Raw genomic sequence first — 17609 nt, forward strand, 5'->3', positions numbered from 1 at the left:
TTTACAAATTGATACTGCGACGATATGTTAATCTATGAATCTGTTCTTCTTCCTTTGACTCATCCAAAACTCCTGTCTTGAATTCTTGAATCCCAACCTGCAGGTAACCCACGAGTTGTTAGACAAGGTGAGTCAGGTGGAGGCCAACCTGCAGAGCCACGCCCACTTCCGCGACAAAATGAACCGGCTCACCGACTGGGTGGTCATCACGCATCAGACCATCACAAATCGAGGCCTGAGTCCCGGCCAAGCGCAGGTCCCGTACCATTTGCAGTGAACCCCAATTTATCCCAAGCGATCTGTTCCAGACTCACCTGCAACTGGTGAAAATCTATCATACAGAGTGACCATATAAAAACAAACAAAAAAAGTTTTACATTTTCAATAAAATAAAAAACTGGGAAAATAAAAAAGTCAAAATCAACATCCGTGCATCTAATGAGACCAAATCATGACTAATATTAATAAGTCAGTTTAATACAGCACTTTTCATAATACTCAAAGATGCCTCACAGACAGACGCATAAAACAAACAGCAGTCACAATAAACATTAAAAAGAAACTAGTGGTTAACTTAAGTTTCAAGAGTTTTTGTAAATTGTTCCAAAAAACGGGAGCAGCAAACTTAAATGCCTCACACACGCTTTAAACAAATGTAAACTTATTAAGACACACTTTTTGAAGTATTCTGTAGCGTCTATTCTTTGTAATCTCTTCCTGCCAAGAAATGGGAGACTGTCATATCCCATCACTTTGAGCAAACGAAAAAAAGATTCGCTCGCACAAATCCCCAAATAAGAGGCGAAGCGTGCTTGCTTCAAGAACTTGTCACGCTCAGTTGACATTTACTGCTGAAAGCTGACGAATAAAAGAGAATCGAACATTGTACATTTGAACACCGAACTGTTCAACCAAACCATGTAATTTCGCTTAAGAAAACGCCACTAGCTTAATGCTAACATAAAATCCGAAACACTATGTACAGGCTAACGTAATTAGCGTAGATGTTTTGTTAATTCTAAACCTTCAAAGAACTGCGACTGCAATACTCACAGAATTATCTTCATTGCTATATATCACTTTAATACTAATTTTGCTATCTATTACTTGAGATTAGTAATAAATGCTGAACCGCGATATAGCGGGGGAACTTTGTATTCACAAAGAGTCAGCCCTGAAAACACATGAACCCTCTCTGACTGTTTTCAGGCTTTGGAGGTCTCCATGAAAGACAGGAAGAAGGACCTGGAAGACCTCTTGGCCCACTCCATTGAACTGCAGAGACGCCAGCAGCTGTCTCCTCATGAGAAGGTTTCCCACCCCTAGTAGTGCGATTTATTCAATAAGCCCTCCGAAATGCACAATACTGTGTAATTACACTATATTGCAGCAGATTGCGGCTTAATTAGCTGTTTCATGAAAGCGCTGTTCCTCATCTCACCCTCTGAATGTTTCACGCCGCGCGCGCACGCACGCACGCAGAGCAAGGTGGAGCAGCTGGCGGCCGACTGGAAAGTTCTGGATGGTCGACTGAGGGAGTCCCTGCAGGCGCACGTCTCCCCGTGGACGCTGCACCACACTCGCGTTGTGGAGCACCAGCAACTTGGTAAAGAGCGCTCTCGTTTTCACCCGTCTTACAGTGGAAATAATCTGTTCTTTGGCCTCCGCGAAACTTTAACTCATTCACTGCCAGCCGTTTTCAAGGCACCGTTGCCCATATTGTCAGCGGTTTTGGAGCATTTTGGACTGATCTTTCCCACAGAGTTTTGTGTTCTGCGACAATATAAATGTTGAACCGACTGAAAGAAAGAGCGGACTCTCTTCTTTCACCTGACAAAAAAGCATTCGCATCTAGCGGAAGAACATGGGATTGTTTTACCGAAAACATCGGTTTTTGACTAAAAAAAGGCAGACAAAACAAACTTTTTGTCAAGTGGAACAGTGACTTTGAGGCAAATTTGCAAAAAAAAACAAGACTGAGAGAGGACTTTTTAATGGAAAAAGAATAATTTATTTACAGATGTATACACTGTGTGGCATTTTTTTTTTTTTTTTTTTTTTTTATGACCACCATTCACCAATTCACTCCATGAACTGCGTCATCTTTTGTCACGATCGCGGCATTTTTTTAAGAGGTGCGAGCGGGTATACAGTTTACAGCATGTGAATTGGGAAATAATTTTATTTTATTCATGAAATTTTGCATTTTTATTTTTTTCTACTTTTTATTTATTTTTACAAATTTTGTACAAATATTGTTTTATTGTTTGTTTTAAAAAACATTTTTAGTTGTAATTTTATTTTTGTTTGAATTTATAGTAATCTTCTGGACTTTGCTTCCAACGTTATCATTAGTATTACATTATTTGCGTTCGTGTTGCCAGAATCATCAGCCTGCATACGAGTACCAGAACCATTTGTTGGTTACAAGTACTGGGGAGGAAGAGGTGCACTTTAATTTCGAATATGAAAAATACGTGCTGAAATTACAAATCAGCTGGCGGGCTGCACTCGCCGCAAAGCATCGTTCATCGCGATTTGGCGCTTACGTTCGAGAACATCGTTAATATTCACCTCATCGTTTTTTGCTAAACGTGTGTACAGTGACCCGCTGTTGATCACATGGTAGGTGAAAATCTGCGCTATAGGAAGACCATATAAAAAAACATTTTTCTAGTTTTAACCCTCCCACACGCTTTGAATTAAACTCTTAAACTAAAATTGCGAATTCCCTTTTAATGCTAACATACAATGCAAAACGCCATAAAGCTAACGGACGTTAGCATAGCTGTTACCTTCAAATGGCTCCTAACTTTACGGGCGGGCGGGGGGGTCACTCTGTTGCAGTCACCGTGTCTTCAGTGCCCTCGGCTGTCCAGATGGCCAGCCTGGCGAGCGAGGACCCCCATCATCAGACCCCGCACACGCCCGACTCGGTGGCGCCCACCGACCTCAACGAGACGGCCACAGAGCTGGCGGACTGGCTGGTCCTCATCACGCAGATGCTCAAGTCCAACATCGTCACGGTGGGCGACACTGAGGAGATCAGGACCACCGTGGCGCGCCTGCAGGTGACAGCGGAGCTCTCCTTTCGAAGCAAGAACACGTTTTTAACACGATCTCGTCTGAGGCTGTGTTCGGAATCACTCGCTCGCCACTATATCACGTCCGATATAGTGAGGTAGCCATTTTGTATTGCTGTTCGAACTGTGTGGCGAGAATAGTGCGCTCGTTGTATCCCCCAAAACGAGAACCCTTCTTGTTCAGAAATCATGTCCATGTTGCGATCGCGGATGTCAAACATGTTATTGGGACATACAAAATAAGTCAAAAATCGTAACGAGACTATTGTTGCATGTCAGAGCAAGAAGCTTATTCATTTGAAGTGTGTGAATGTTTTGTTTCATCCTGCCAGGTGACCAGAAGTGACCTGGAGCAGCGTCATCCTCAGCTGGAGGACATTTTCACCCTTGCGCAGAACATCAAAAACAAGACGTCCAACCTGGATGTGCGCACGTCCATCACGGAAAAACGTATGTGCCATTCAACTGGCATCACACGTGCTATTTATTTTATTTTTCATTTACATTTTAATGCCCATCATGTCTCTAGTGGAGAGGGTGCGCAGCCAGTGGGACAACACGCAGCACGGCGTAGTGGCACGACTCCAGCAGCTGGACAATATGATTGGCCACAGCGATCAGTGGGAGGCTCAGCGGCGGGAGGTGCAGGCTCTGATTGGGCACAAAGAAGGATGGTTCCATGACATGCTGCAGCAGTCCAGAGAGTCCGGAGACCCTCTGACCGTTCAGCTGGGTGACAGCAAGGTTAGAGGAGGACAGTAGAATTTCTTTAAGTCAGCCCCTGAAGACAGTTTGACTTAGCAACATGAAATTTGGTAGGCATGTCTGTCATGATTAGACCCCCCCCAGAAAAAAGCCCCAAGAACTCATGTCTGAAAAGACACAGTAAGTCTGCCATCTTGGGTCAAAAAAGCAATTTTATGAGAATTTTGTCCATTTAAATTTCTTACTCATACTTTATTTGAACCACACATACTAGACTGATGGATCAGGCTAAGTTGCGCAACATTGGAGTTTCTAGACAGGCGCGGGGGTGCGAGGCCCCACTCTTTTGCTGCTCGCAGCTTTAATTACCAGTGCAATTCAAAGCGTGATTCAAAGTGCAAGATGGGCAATGAATCACCTCTCCGCAGTATCCTTTGGAGGCTTAACAGCATCAGTGAACCCACATCAGCCATCATCTACATACGAGACGATGACAAATTGTGCTCCGTGAGGGCCTCTGACGCACTGCGTGGGACGAACACTAGAGGGCAACTGCGAGCAGCTGAGCGCAAGCGTCACTTTGTGTTTGGTCAGGCAGCGGTGACGAATTGCAGTCAAGACAAAAAGAGCTCACACTGCAAATGTTATTTAAACCACCAGACTATTATTAGATTATTAGAAGTGTTCCAATATCAGCTTGACACGACTACTGAGTAAAACCGATGTAAAATGAGCTAGCAAATGGATCTCTCAGGGCTGTATCCTTATTTCATCATATTTATGCCGACACAGGCTTTTTTGCAAGAGCTGAGTCGGGGCCAAGCTGCGGTGGCGGCTTTCAACGAGCTGTCCGGTCATCTTCTGCGCGAGTACTCCACCGACGACACCCGACGGGTGAAAGAAGTCATTGATGTGCACAATGCCGCCTGGAACAACCTCAACAATAGGTGCTGAGTGCTTTTTTTATTTATTTAAAAAAAAAAAAAAAAATTTTTATAGCCCTTTCAAGCATGAATTATAATAACCATGTGGTTGTGTTACGATTCACGCATCACATATTTTAATGAGCTGTAAAATGCATCGCAAAACATCACCGCAGCGGGATGCTATTAAGAAGTTGTTTGCATCCCTGTCCCTGTAAAGCGAATTCAAATATTTGTTTCTAAATACATTCTACACAATTAAAGCTAATTGCTGAAAACGTGCAAAGACTAAAAACTATGAAGTACACGGTTGTGGAGATATAGCTTTAAACTGTTTTTCACCATTTCAGTTTTCCTGCTTTTTTGGGGCGTGGCTAAAACCGGGTCCAGTGACGCACCTGAGCCTCTCCATGAGTCCCCCCTCCCCACTATCAGAACCATATAACCCATGTACAAACTTGCCTTTGTTCGTATCAGCACTTATCCGGCGCAATTGCGACTTGTAGTTAGCTATGCCCACATCCTGAAAATACATCTTCCTTTTGGATAGCCCGCTGGCGTGGCCTGTTTAGAGCGCCTCGTCGTCTGCCGTGAGTGCATGCATGTCACAATTACGGATTGCTTTTTTTTTTTTTTTTTTTTTTCCCCTTCTTGTTTTTCTCCTTTCTCATACTTTAGCGATTGAATATATTTTTGTGACGAATAGTCTTTTTAAACGGCGTACAGGGCGAACGACCGCCACGCCCAGCTGGACGGCGAGCTGAAGGGCCTGCAGGTGTCCCTCAGGGAGCTGGAAGCCTTCCTCAAGTGGCTCCAGGAGGCCGAGACCACCGTCAACGTGCTGGCCGACGCCTCCCAGAGGGAGGACCTATCGCAGGACTCGGCCCGCGTCAAGGAGCTGAGACGACAGCTGGAGGTAGGAGCTGGGAATCAACTCTCCGTGTGTGTGTGTGTGTGTGTGTGTGTGTGTGTGTGTGTGTGTGTGTGTGTGTGTGTGTGTACACAAGTGGGAGCTATTATCTCACTGTCGATCTCCGTTAGTGCTGCGGTGCATCCACAGGTGTGTCAATGCGAGGGCATGTTGCGGGGCGTCCGAACACGTGTGCGCATTGAGCGCAGGCCATTGATGTTTTATCTTCGTTTGTTCCAGTGAACCCATTTTTGACTGTGTACTTTACATACATACTGCATTCGTCGTATGTCTTTGTTTTCGAAATGGATCTTGTGAGTACGTTGGACTATCCCGTTGTTTGTATTGGCTGATCCAAACAGATTGTACAAATTTATTTAAAACTCTTCTGTTTCCAGAGCATGTATTGGATGTTCGTTTTGTTGCGTTGTTGTTTTCAGGAATTGCTGGAATGACTTCTTTGGACTTCACCACTTGCTCTGAATTCTGGTCGATGAAAACAAATCCTTGCGATTTAATTGAAACATTTCAATCCAGATCTTGGGATCTGCAGAGAACGACTAATATTAGTGGCGGAGTTGTGTCTTATACTGCCCCCAGGTGGCCAAGGCTGGCACTCCAGAAGGAGCAGCACAATGGCCATTCAATTGATGCAGTGTGACACAAATTTTGTTATTTTTAATTTGATTATGTCATAACTGTATGTTTTCTTCACTTACAATATTATGGAGTGCTATTTTTACTCATTAAAATACACATGATGTCAATTTATTATTGGGGGGGCTGCAACAGATTATGGCATTTCCGTTCGTTTCGAGGGGAAACGATGATTTGAGAAAAGTGCTTTGCATTGCGAGCGTGGTCACCGAATGAATGAAACTCCTATCTCAAGCCACCGTTGTATTCGAGCCTGTCATATAAATGCAATTCTTGTTCTAAGTCATTCCAACCTGGAAGAAGAAGAATTCTGCCAAATCATTAAAAGCGCCCAGAATTAGTGTGACATCCATGCCTGCGACGAGCGTGTGCAAAAACGTCACGCCGCGAGCGTCTCGAGCAAAAAGCAAGACTTACTCTGCGCCCCTGGGGCCCCCTGACATATCGCCTTAATTAAAGCCACGTCGTCTCTCTTTCTATCTCTGCCGCGCTTGAGATTGATGGATGGCGTTCAAGTGTGAAAAAGTCATTTGGTGAAATAGGAAAGTACTGTTGAGCTCAGGAAAACTTTTTGGTAAAATTATTTTTTTTTTTGAATCATCACATTTACTACCTGCCGTTTTCCTTGTTTTTGTTCTTTTCCCTTTATCGCACAAACGCATACGGACGCACGCACGCGTAACTTGGCACCGAATGCTGTCAATGGTGTTGACAATAAGTAAGGCAACAAAAAAAAGTCTGTTGTAATTCCCTGGAAGTCAATACTGCGCTTTGACTGAAATGGCTTCTGTAGCACGTTAAACCTTCTCTAAACACTCTTCTTCCACAAAGCTCATGCGTAATCCCCCTACCACTGTCTATGCATGGGCGTGTAATAATTACTAAAGCAGCCTTTTGTTGGTGTCAAATATTTGCTTTGCCCTCGCTTAATGTGGACGGTTACTATGGAAATCTGAGCCTTTAGTCAGGATTTTTGATATCCGTTTTAAGATCCATGTAGTAGTACGCTCTCTTGTCCACACTAGTAGGACAGCTTCTGGATAGTCACATAAAATTCTACTTCTATTCTACTAGTTGTTGTTTACGCTGAATCCATGCATTGCTCTTTTCTCAGTTTGTCTCACATTCAGCCTGGTTTCAGATATTTTCCTTCTGCGGCGCTCGTAATTTTCAGCGGCACTTCAAAGTGGCAAGCGGCTCTTACGCAACCTCTCTCGGGGTCAGGAGCGTCACGCCGCCTCGCTCGCAGGACCGAACGTTGGGGCAATTATCCCTCCGCGGAGGTGGTAGTGACGTGTGCGTGCGTAAAGTAGGACAGCGGGAGCAGCTCGCTTAGCGGTGCAGTTACGAGCCGCCGTTGATGAAATGCGTGGGAATGACCGCGATTTGTGCTCACGAGGAGCTTTTTATAGTAATATTACAACTTTATTCTGACAGTTTTACGACTTTTCTTATACATCGGTCCTGTAACATTGCGGCTTTATTCTCATTGCTGACTTTTTCTTGTAATATTACTACTTTTTTCTTGTTCTGTAATTTGCGACTTTATTTTCATCGTGTTACGACTTTTGGTAACATTGTGACGCTTAATTGATGACTTTTTCCCTGCATATTTTTCCGAACTTTATTGTTGTACATTACAATATACTGTCCTAACATTGCAACCTTTGTTTTCTTAACTTATTTTTTTAATTATTACGACTTTTTCCTCATCATTTCTGGCTTTATTCTCATAATTTTGTGACTTTTCCCTTGTAGTTCATGACACAGTTAGCCATTGTTCCATGCTGTGACATTGTTTTTGTTTTTTCCCTCCACGTACAGTGGACCCCCGCCTACTCGCGGTTCAGTACCCATGGATTCACCTATTTACAGATTTAAATAAACAAAAAGATTTTTTCAGATTAAAAAATTTTTTTTTCCCCAATTTTTTATGACATCTTTTTTTTTCACGAACAGTGGACCCCCGCATACTCGCGGTTGGGCACCCATGTATTAGCCTATTAGCTAATTTTTCTTTTTTCACCCCCAATTTTTTTGTTCAATTTTTGGGAAGGCACCAACCCCAAAAACCTTATTTTCCCCCCTGATGCAATTCTAACGGCCGTCAATTATCCACACATTTTGACTAGTCCCGGCCCGGTCCCGTTTCCTCCCGAATAGCGGGGGTCCGCTGTTTTCCGTTTCCCAAAGACGAGTTTTGTGTTTCACGTGGGTGCGCTGTGACAGCGCAAAGCAGAAACTCAATGGGGATGTTGGCTTCCAGGAAGGTCCCTTCTAACTCCTCCTCCTCCTCCTCCTTTGCGCGCGCGTGTTGACAATAAACCGTGTTATTACTCAGCCGCTCTCTCCATTGATGCATCGGGTGCACAAAAGAGGCGCTACCTACCTACCTGCCTGCCGCCGTTCCTCCGTCTCCGCTCCTCTCACAGCCGTCCCCTTCTCTCTGACGGGATCAGCTGAAAAGCGCAGCAGCTCATCTTTTTCTTGCCCAACTCGCCACTTTTGAAAACATTTCCCCCCCCGCCCCTCCTCCCGCACGTCACAGCTGATTTGCGGCTTGCGAATGTCGGCGTGGGGGAGAAAGTGAGGAATCTCGGAATCGTTGCGCGATGACAGGAAGAGGCACGCTGAGCTCTGCGTGAGCGAGCGTCGCCGTCGTCTCGGCTCGGGTCCGGCAGGCTTGTAAAGCGAGACGGAGGGACGCGGCAGTGCCATGAGCGGGCTAGGGCAGGGGTAGCATGCGGACCGGCGCCAGGCTGCTGCAGACTTGTAGCGGTCCTAAAATGATGGCCATGGTCCGGACCTCCCTCCAGAAAGTGGTGGTCTTCCTGCACAGGCTCCAGAGGATGGCAATCTCCTCGCCGCGATACCAGAAACTCTGCAAGGTACGTGCGGCAGGCAGGAGAGCAAGGAGAGTTTATTTTGTGTGCTTTTGTTGGCAAACGTCACTTAACTTTCAATCTTCGTCGTCATCGTGTCGTGTGAGATTCTCGTCCCGGTTTTAAGATAACAACGTTGACAACTTGGACAGGTTGCTTGCTGCCACATCATTCATCCTTCATTAGCCTTTTCTGTCGTTCCGTCGGAATCTGTCGATTCGAAGCGACCTGTGATGATCGCACATTTTATTTTCATCCTTGAGGTCCTTCTCATAACGTCTAGGCTTTTCACCCCTGTAACTTCTTTTCTCGTGATATTGGGACTCTTTCTTGTACATGAAGACTTTATTTTAATAATACCCCCCCCAAATCTGCATTTTCTCTTACAATTACAATTTATTGTACGTTTTTCCTTGTGATTTACAACTTTATTCTCATATTTCACATTTTTGTCTCAGAATATTATGTTTTTTCCTTCCATGACTGTATTTGCAAAATATTCCCAATTTTCTTATTAGTTTTTCTTGTAATATTCGACTTTACTCTGATATTGTGACTTTTTATGGTAATGTAGGATATTTTCAATAATATTCAACATTTCAAGTTTTTCCTGCATGATATATGGTAGTATTCACTTAATATTGTGACATTTTCTGGTAATTCTGACTTTATTCTCATATTTTTTTTCTTTATATTTGTATGACTCTCCTCATAATAGTGTTTTTTTTCTTGTAATTTACAGCTGTATTCTCATAATATTTAATAGTAATAATATTAAAATTTTTTTTACTATTAGTTAATTAACATTTTTTTGTTAGGCATGTCACAATATTGGCAAAGCTATGGGAACATGTCTTTCATGTAATCACAAGCACTAGAAGACAGATACTATTTTGTATGTAGTTTTTTATTTTTTTGGTCATTTTGCCAAAATCAAATTGTTTATTGACAGTAAAAATTCATTTTTATTTACTTGAGTACTTATCGTTGGACTTTTTAAATCATACTTAAGGAGTTGAGTCAGTACTTGTTGCGTTTGCTTTACACAAGTATCTGTAACACTACTTAGGGCAGGGGTGTCCAAACTATGGCCCCGGGGCCATTTGTGGCCCCCCACCATTTTTTTGCGGCCCTCTGCATATATGAAATAAAAAACAAAAAGCAAAAGAAAAACAAGTGGTGTCCAAACTATGGCCCGGGGACCATTTGTGGCTCCCACCATTTATTTGTGGCCCTCTGCATATATATATATTAAAAAAAAATAATAATAAATAAATAAAAAAAGGTGGTGTCCAAACTATGGCCCCAGGGCCATTTGCGGCCCCCCACCATTTTTTTGCGGCCCTCTGCATATAAAAAAAAAAATACCAAAAAACATTTGAAATTGCCGACATTATGTTGTATTGCAGCACCACCCCAACACCCCGCCCCCCGTGCGCTTTTTCAATACCCACATCCCCAATGTGTCGTGACACAACTGACAACTACTACGATTACCTCTACCAATAATAATAAATTGGGTTTCTATAGAGCTTTTCAAGATAAGCAAAGAAACTATTCACAACTTGAAATAAAATCTCTCTTCATTAGTACAGGGTGTGGATACTTTTGCCCCCTTTAGTGTAAACGCATCAGGAGAACCGACTGGCACATTGGGAGCTCGCTTGTGGGCAAAAGCCCGTGTTCGCTGACGTAACGCGCCACAGCTGGTTGGCAGCTGGGTCCGTTTCATCATTGGAGGATTTGGCCCGTGTGGACGGGGAGGGGAAACAAATGCATCGTGGCGGTTTTGTGACGACTTGCCAGCTTCAATCAAAGCAACATGTGACAGTCCAGCCTAAGCCAGTCTTAATCCATAAAGCCATCACTCGTCGGCGCTCCAATGAGGACCGTTTGCTTTCACGTTGACCTTTTTGTGCACATTGTTTCCATTTGCTGTTTTAGTTTGGTTGTATTCCGACTTTATTCTTGGAATTTTATGACTTTCTGATAATATATGAGGTTATATTATTACCAGTTAACATCCTTTATTCTCATGTTAGGCATTATCATTTTTTTTTTGATCGAGTTTTTCGAGTTGATTGGTCAATTTCGTTTTACAGTACTAGCGAGTTTTGCTGTCAACTGTTTATTGAACAGTCAAATGCACAAAATGAGAACACTCACAAGGAGCTGCTGTTGACTCCAGCTCCTGACATCACTCAGGAGGCCACGCCCCTTAAAGGAACACATCCAACACATGCATACTACAGTACTTACTGTAATTACATGTTGTGAAATAGTTCCTTTACATTCTCTGTTTTTATGTTTTCTATAGTAAATAATTGATTCTCAAAGGGTGGTACTAGTACCACGAGTGGTACGTGGGCTCCCTCTAGTGGTACGCCAAAGCATCACTGAATTAAATGTTCAAACATAATGCATAATGTTTTTAAAAAATATAACTCTGTTGTATTTAAGCTTTAATTACAATACATATGTATTTAATCTTTTTTAAATTACTTTTATGTACAATACAACTAATAATAATTTCATTGAATCTTAAAGTAAATTTTGAGGTGGTACTAAAAAGTTTAACTGCTGAAATAGAGTGCTGTTTTGTTTTTTAAAAACACGTAACAAAAATGGTGGTTGTTTTTAGGGGTGCTGGAATGGATTTGTGGAATTTCAAATCATTTCAATATGAATGATTTGGGTGAATTAAGTTCCTGCAAGTCAGTCATTGAGGTAGTAGTCCACAACCTTGGATATCTGGCTTACTTTATTTATTTATTTATTTATTTTTTACTTTAACTCATTTCATACATCCATTCATCCATTTTCTGAGCCGCTTCTCCTCACTAGGGTCGCGGGCGTGCTGGGGCCTATCCCAGCTATCATCGGGCAGGAGGCGGGGTACGCCCTGAACTGGTTGCCAGCCAATCGCAGGGCCCACATAAACAAACAACCATTCGCACTCACATTCACACCTATGGGCAATTTAGAGTTGTCAATTAACCTACCATGCATGTCTTTGGGATGTGGGAGGAAACCGGAGTGCCTGGAGAAAACCCACACAGGCACAGGGAGAACATGCAAACTACACACAGGCGGGGTCGGGATTTGAACCCCGGTCCTCAGAACTGTGAGGCAGACGCTCTAACCAGTCGTCCACCGTGCCGCCCAGTTTCATACATTGTGAACAAATTCAAGTTCTGCTAATACCGTCCAAATCCACAACATTATATCTGGAGAGATTGATTTCCGGCCACGGCGAGCCATCAGTCATTCGGCACTCTATTAGCGCCCCCTGGGTGCTGCATCAGTCGCTCCGGCCTTCGCTGGATGGAGTCATTCATGCCAGACATGTCGCTGTCCTCCCAGGGGGTGCTGGCTCGCTCGCTCGCTAGCCTCCGGGCTGGACCGTTGGCTTCCACTTGATGGATTCGATCGGGCTGAGCCTCGTGGGCCGGCTGAATGTTTCCCCCCCCCCCCCCCCCCCCCCCCATGTCTCAGTTCAAGCAGTCGCAATCCTGTTTTATCAATTTCTGTACTTTTTCTATAACAGTTTGCCATTTTGCTGTACATGTTGTACATGAGTGTAATAATATTATTATTATTAATTAATATCCATTGCATCGGCAGAGCAGCGAGGATATATGCCCGCGATTATTGTTCTACGCTCTGTTTGTATGTGTTGCTGCGCTCTGTGTGTGAACGTAACAGTAGTTTGGTTTACAATTGTACCGTAACATCTATGCTAATGTCTCTTATGCTGTTTCACATTAAATGTTAGCATTAAGTCGGCAGACTTTCGTTATATGAAACGTTTCGTTTGTTGCCTTTTCGTAAACAACAAGTGTTCCGCATTGATGGCATTTGGATACAACCAGAAGCCTTGTATCGTGTTTTATTTTTAGTTGAGTTCTCTCCATTATTGGGGCACGTGGATAATTCTCATCTCCGTCTTGTCCTTTACAAAGCAGTTTGAGTTGAATGAGGTTCAAACTACTCAAGCGAGCCTGATTTACTTGTGCTGTCTTCTGTTTAAAAAAGTAAATAAATACAAAGAATAACCACAAAGGTTAAGGAGAAAGAAAACACAGATACTTCGCATTGGAAATGTCCTGTTTTGATTTCTTTACTGCAGCCAATTTAGGCGGCAAACTCATCACCGCCAGTGCATGTAGGCGCTTCACATCGTCTGTGATTTGCACGGGATGTAGATTTGAGAGCAGAAACACATTTTCATTACAGCTTATTGCCTCCCCTGTACCACCTTGACGCTTTTAAATGAAGTGCATTTCATTTCTCAGCAAATATTTCTTAGTCATCACTCAGCATGTATTATTAACAGCACGGTGGTCGATATGCGCATCCGGGCGTGAGTGTTTTGGCGTTCAGGCGAGGATAGAAATGCATTGTGGGTCGCGTAACGGGAGGCAGATCTGACTAATTTGAGCAGGATGCATGTTAGGAGGGCGCCAGTCCCGCCTGCACCTGAGCTCCTATTTGACGCTAATAACCCAAAAGACCTCTTTGGAGCTCAAGGTTAGATGGCTCCAGACTCACCTGCCCTGCGGCGTTTGTGGGATGGAGCTCGAGCCGGCGTGTCAAACTTGATTTTGTCGTGTGCTACGTCGTAGTTATGGTTGCCATCTGAGGGCAAACCACAAAGTATTTCCCCCCGCAATAATGCAGTTCATCGTTCACAACAATGTCATAGCGCAGATTTGGAAGCAGTTTAGTTCGTTGTTGTAATTCAAAACACTTGTATCATAAAATCATCTTTCCCCATTAAAATGAATGGAAATACCATTAATCCGTTCCAGCCAGAAAACTAAATGCACGTAACGGATTTTTTTAATTAGAAAAATAGCACACTATAATATTGCACTTAATAGCAACATATAGTAATCACATGATATAATAGAATGTAAAAAATTCAACAGGTTCTGCCACATTTTTTGCTTCAATTCAATGGACATCGTGCTGCTCCTTCTGTTGTGTATGCCTTCGCAACTTGGGGGCAGTGGAAGACATACATGGAGTTTTTCAAAACTCCTTAGGAAGCCGAAGTATTATTTGTTGTTCTTTGCAGAGGATAAAGAATATATGTCTGCGAGTATTGTTAATTATTTGTCTATCCATCTTTGGTGTTTTGCACCATGTTACCATTAACATTAATTAGACTAAATATGTTTTGTTTTTGGTGATTAATTATGCAATGATTGATGAGCTTTTATTTTATCCATCATTTTTACAGTCTACTTTAACTGGGAATGACAAACAGATGAAGGCAGCAACACTTTGCCTCTTAATTGGACAACTGTGCGAACGAGAGCGTGAGAATAGACACTAAGGAATACTTTAAAAAGTGTCTGAACAAGCTTAAATGTGTTTGTGTGGAAAGGGTAAAACTATTTAAAAAAAAAAAAAAAAAAAAAAAAAAAGGAATGTGATGCCTGAAGGCATTAGAGGCAGAAAGAGCCCAATATGCAAAAGGTGGCTTTCGGTCGGCTGTCTAAAGTTGGGCTTCGACGAGGGAATGCGAGTATACGCAGCCGGAGCTGGCCGAGTAATGAGAGGAGCAGGACACACTCCTCTTGGGGGGGAGGTGAGGGGAGAGTGGAGTGGCGGAGGTGGATCCTTCTGCCAATTTTCAGCAACGTACACACACTGAGATAAAACTAGCCACCGGCGCCTCGCGATGAACAAACCAGGCGTGCCGCTCTTCAAGTCTTTACCAATAAACTCCCACTGACATAAACACGGAGACCAAGCGAAGCGCACACAAGGCCACAGGCAGGTGGGAAAGAAAAAAAAAAACACCATGACCGTGTGTTTTGAAGGCAGCCTCGCATTTAGGATTAGACAGGATGGGCAGCAGCAATAAATCCACGTTTGTTTGTTTGTTTGCAGTCTTTGAAAATCGATGGATCCGGCGTTCACATCAATGCGGTTTATGTTGTGCGGTCTTAACAACTTGAAGCGATGGAGGCATTTGTGGATTTCACGACATGGAAGTAATTCAGGCCCGACTAGTTTGCTGCCCGACTTTTCCTTGAAGCGTCTTCTAGCGATGGTTTTTCTCTACAGTTGGAGAATGACTAGAATTCCCAAGGCTGTGTAGGCAACAATATGTCTTCCACTTTGTATGCTGCTCCTTTACAACTCAAAACAGGAAGTAGAACTTTTTTGTACTTTTTTTTTTTTTTTTTTTTTTCCTTTATGGCCTCGCACACTTTATGATGCCGCAAAAGCAAGCAAGGCTCTGGCCAGAATGAGGCAGCACTTTGTTGCTCGGAACAACGCTTTTGGACAGGGAGTAACTCACGGAGGCCCACCGTAAAACAGCAAGTTAAATTTCGACAATGGAGGGCTTTTGCGAATGCTTCTTGTGGCATATTTCAAAAGAAAACGAGGAAAAGCAGACATTGTTTTCTGAATACAGCACAAATTACCATTTAAAAACAACAACGTTGTCTGATATTTACATTTGTTTGATGACCTTATACATAAAAGCAAACATAAAAGCACAACTAAAGTGCAAAAAACAATTTAATAAGGGCCTGAATATTTTTTCAAGGCACTGTACATGTACGTGTGTGCGCAGATACAGAAATTACAATATATAAATAAGAGTACACATTCCATGTGTACTTTACCCCCAACTCTGTCTTTCACCGTATTCATTGCACTAATATAGTAAAAATAATCTCAATTTCTATTTTGACAGGCTCTTTGCTGTTGAACGCCAAATCACAGTAACAACCTTTTTTTTTTTTTTTAGCGAGTCACACTGTGCCGGGCATCGAGAAAAAGTCACACTGACCTGGAATGAAACGCGGCAGTGTCTAATTTACCTTGTCAGCGTGAAACCACTTTGACCTTCAGCATGTTCCCTCTCCGTGGTCCCGTTGTTTGTTTGCCAAAGGATGTCACGTCGGGGTTGATACGAATGTGCAAACACATACAAAATAGCGTCACATTCATAATGCTGCTTGCGTACGTGAAAAAAATCGCAATAGTACAGGATATAATTTGCTTTTTCAATGTTGAATTTTAAATTTTGTTTTGGATGAAGCACTTTTAAGTGCTTCAAAGTGCTGCATACCTCTCTGAAAACACTTTCGATTGTGAACTAACATTAGCGTCGCTAGTTTGTCAACGCCTTTCACTTGGCATTTCAAAATAATAAACGAATCTTGGCTCGTCACCTCGATCATGAGGGCGAGAAAGGTCGGACGAGTTTAGGCGCCTCAGTCGAATCAGTCATCATCAGTCAAAATGATCTAAAACGACTGTCAACATAATCATTTCAAAATAGTGTCCCCGACGAGCCTTTTAAAGGTAAATCCGCGACCGGCGATCGTGCAAATGTTTTCTGCCGCTCTACGACAGCAGATTAAAGATAAAGCGGGTTTATATATAGTCTGTAATCCCCGGCGGGGAACAGCTGGCCATTGGAGTCTCACAGCAGCGGCGGCGCGAGGGGAAAAGGACGGATTGCAGATGTTTCTAGATTACGAGCGAGACACGTTAAAGTAAGAATCAAAAGTTGCGCAAATGCGCGGAAACGCTCGGCTCCGAAGTGCGTCCGCTCGCCGCCGCCGCAGCGAATCGCGCTAGCAAAAGAAACGTGCGGCGTTGGCGTCACGTGATGAAAATTGACGCGATAGAGGCTGATGTAATGTCACCTCACACATAACACGCGGCATGAACGTGTTGTTGGCAGTGGTGGGAGTACAAATACAATAATTGCAGTACAGTTATGATATTGTAGTGTATAAGGGCATAGTAATGACCAAATGAAATAGAATATAAAGAAATTAAAGTCTTGGCTACATTTTGTTTACTTCAATTCGATAGACATTGTGCTGCTCCTTCAGATGTGAACACCTCGGCCACCTGGGGGCAGTATAAATACAGATATGCTGTACATGGAGTCGGTCGCAGCTCCTGCAGTAATATTTGTCATTCTTCGCAGAGGATAAGGAATGTATGCCTGTGAGTATTGGTGTATTATCTGTCTACATATGTTGCTCTACCGTTTGTATATATATAATGTCCGTTGCTTAAAGGCTTATGAAACCGTGACACTAATCCTATTTGTTAGCCCGTCTATGGTGTTTTGCACAGTTTGTTAGCATTGAGCCAAATGGACTCATCTAAAGCAAAGCTATGTTGTTGTTTTAAATATATATGTAATTCTTTGTTTTATGTTTACAGTAGTTTGATGTTAACTTTTATGACTGTACTTAAAGTAGATTTTTCTTTTTTTGTTTTGTTTTACTTTTACCAGTCTCCCCCATGCACATTCCCGATTCACAACTGGTAGATTCACTTGCTCAGTTTTTTTTTATATTCTGTTTTTTTTTGTGCTCGGGTCATGTTGTGACATGGAACTATGTTGAAGTAAGTTGAGCAGAAAGATCTGTTTGAATGCTCTCATACAGCTGGCAGTGAA

The 17609-nt window shown here is 42.9% G+C and overlaps 1 protein-coding gene across 13 annotated transcripts in view; it reads left to right on the forward strand.

Moving 5' to 3' along the window:
• utrn (utrophin) overlaps nt 1–17609 on the forward strand; it is a 133311-nt gene that overhangs the window by 45571 nt on the left and 70131 nt on the right. For 12 of the 13 annotated variants that reach the window (XR_009770309.1, XM_061704389.1, XM_061704390.1 and 9 more), the window contains 8 exons: nt 104–256; nt 1210–1311; nt 1483–1606; nt 2848–3071; nt 3416–3533; nt 3613–3827; nt 4581–4735; nt 5438–5627. Coding sequence is in view for 12 of the 13 variants with exons in the window: in XM_061704389.1 (XP_061560373.1) it covers nt 104–256; nt 1210–1311; nt 1483–1606; nt 2848–3071; nt 3416–3533; nt 3613–3827; nt 4581–4735; nt 5438–5627 (1281 nt within the window). In the remaining variant the exon portion in view is untranslated. Of the gene's footprint in view, nt 1–103; nt 257–1209; nt 1312–1482; nt 1607–2847; nt 3072–3415; nt 3534–3612; nt 3828–4580; nt 4736–5437; nt 5628–8001; nt 9167–17609 lie in introns of those variants that run through there. The other variant, XM_061704400.1, reaches the window with a different exon arrangement.

Source organism: Phycodurus eques, chromosome 18, assembly GCF_024500275.1.
Source record: "Phycodurus eques isolate BA_2022a chromosome 18, UOR_Pequ_1.1, whole genome shotgun sequence".
Classification (NCBI taxonomy): domain Eukaryota; kingdom Metazoa; phylum Chordata; class Actinopteri; order Syngnathiformes; family Syngnathidae; genus Phycodurus; species Phycodurus eques.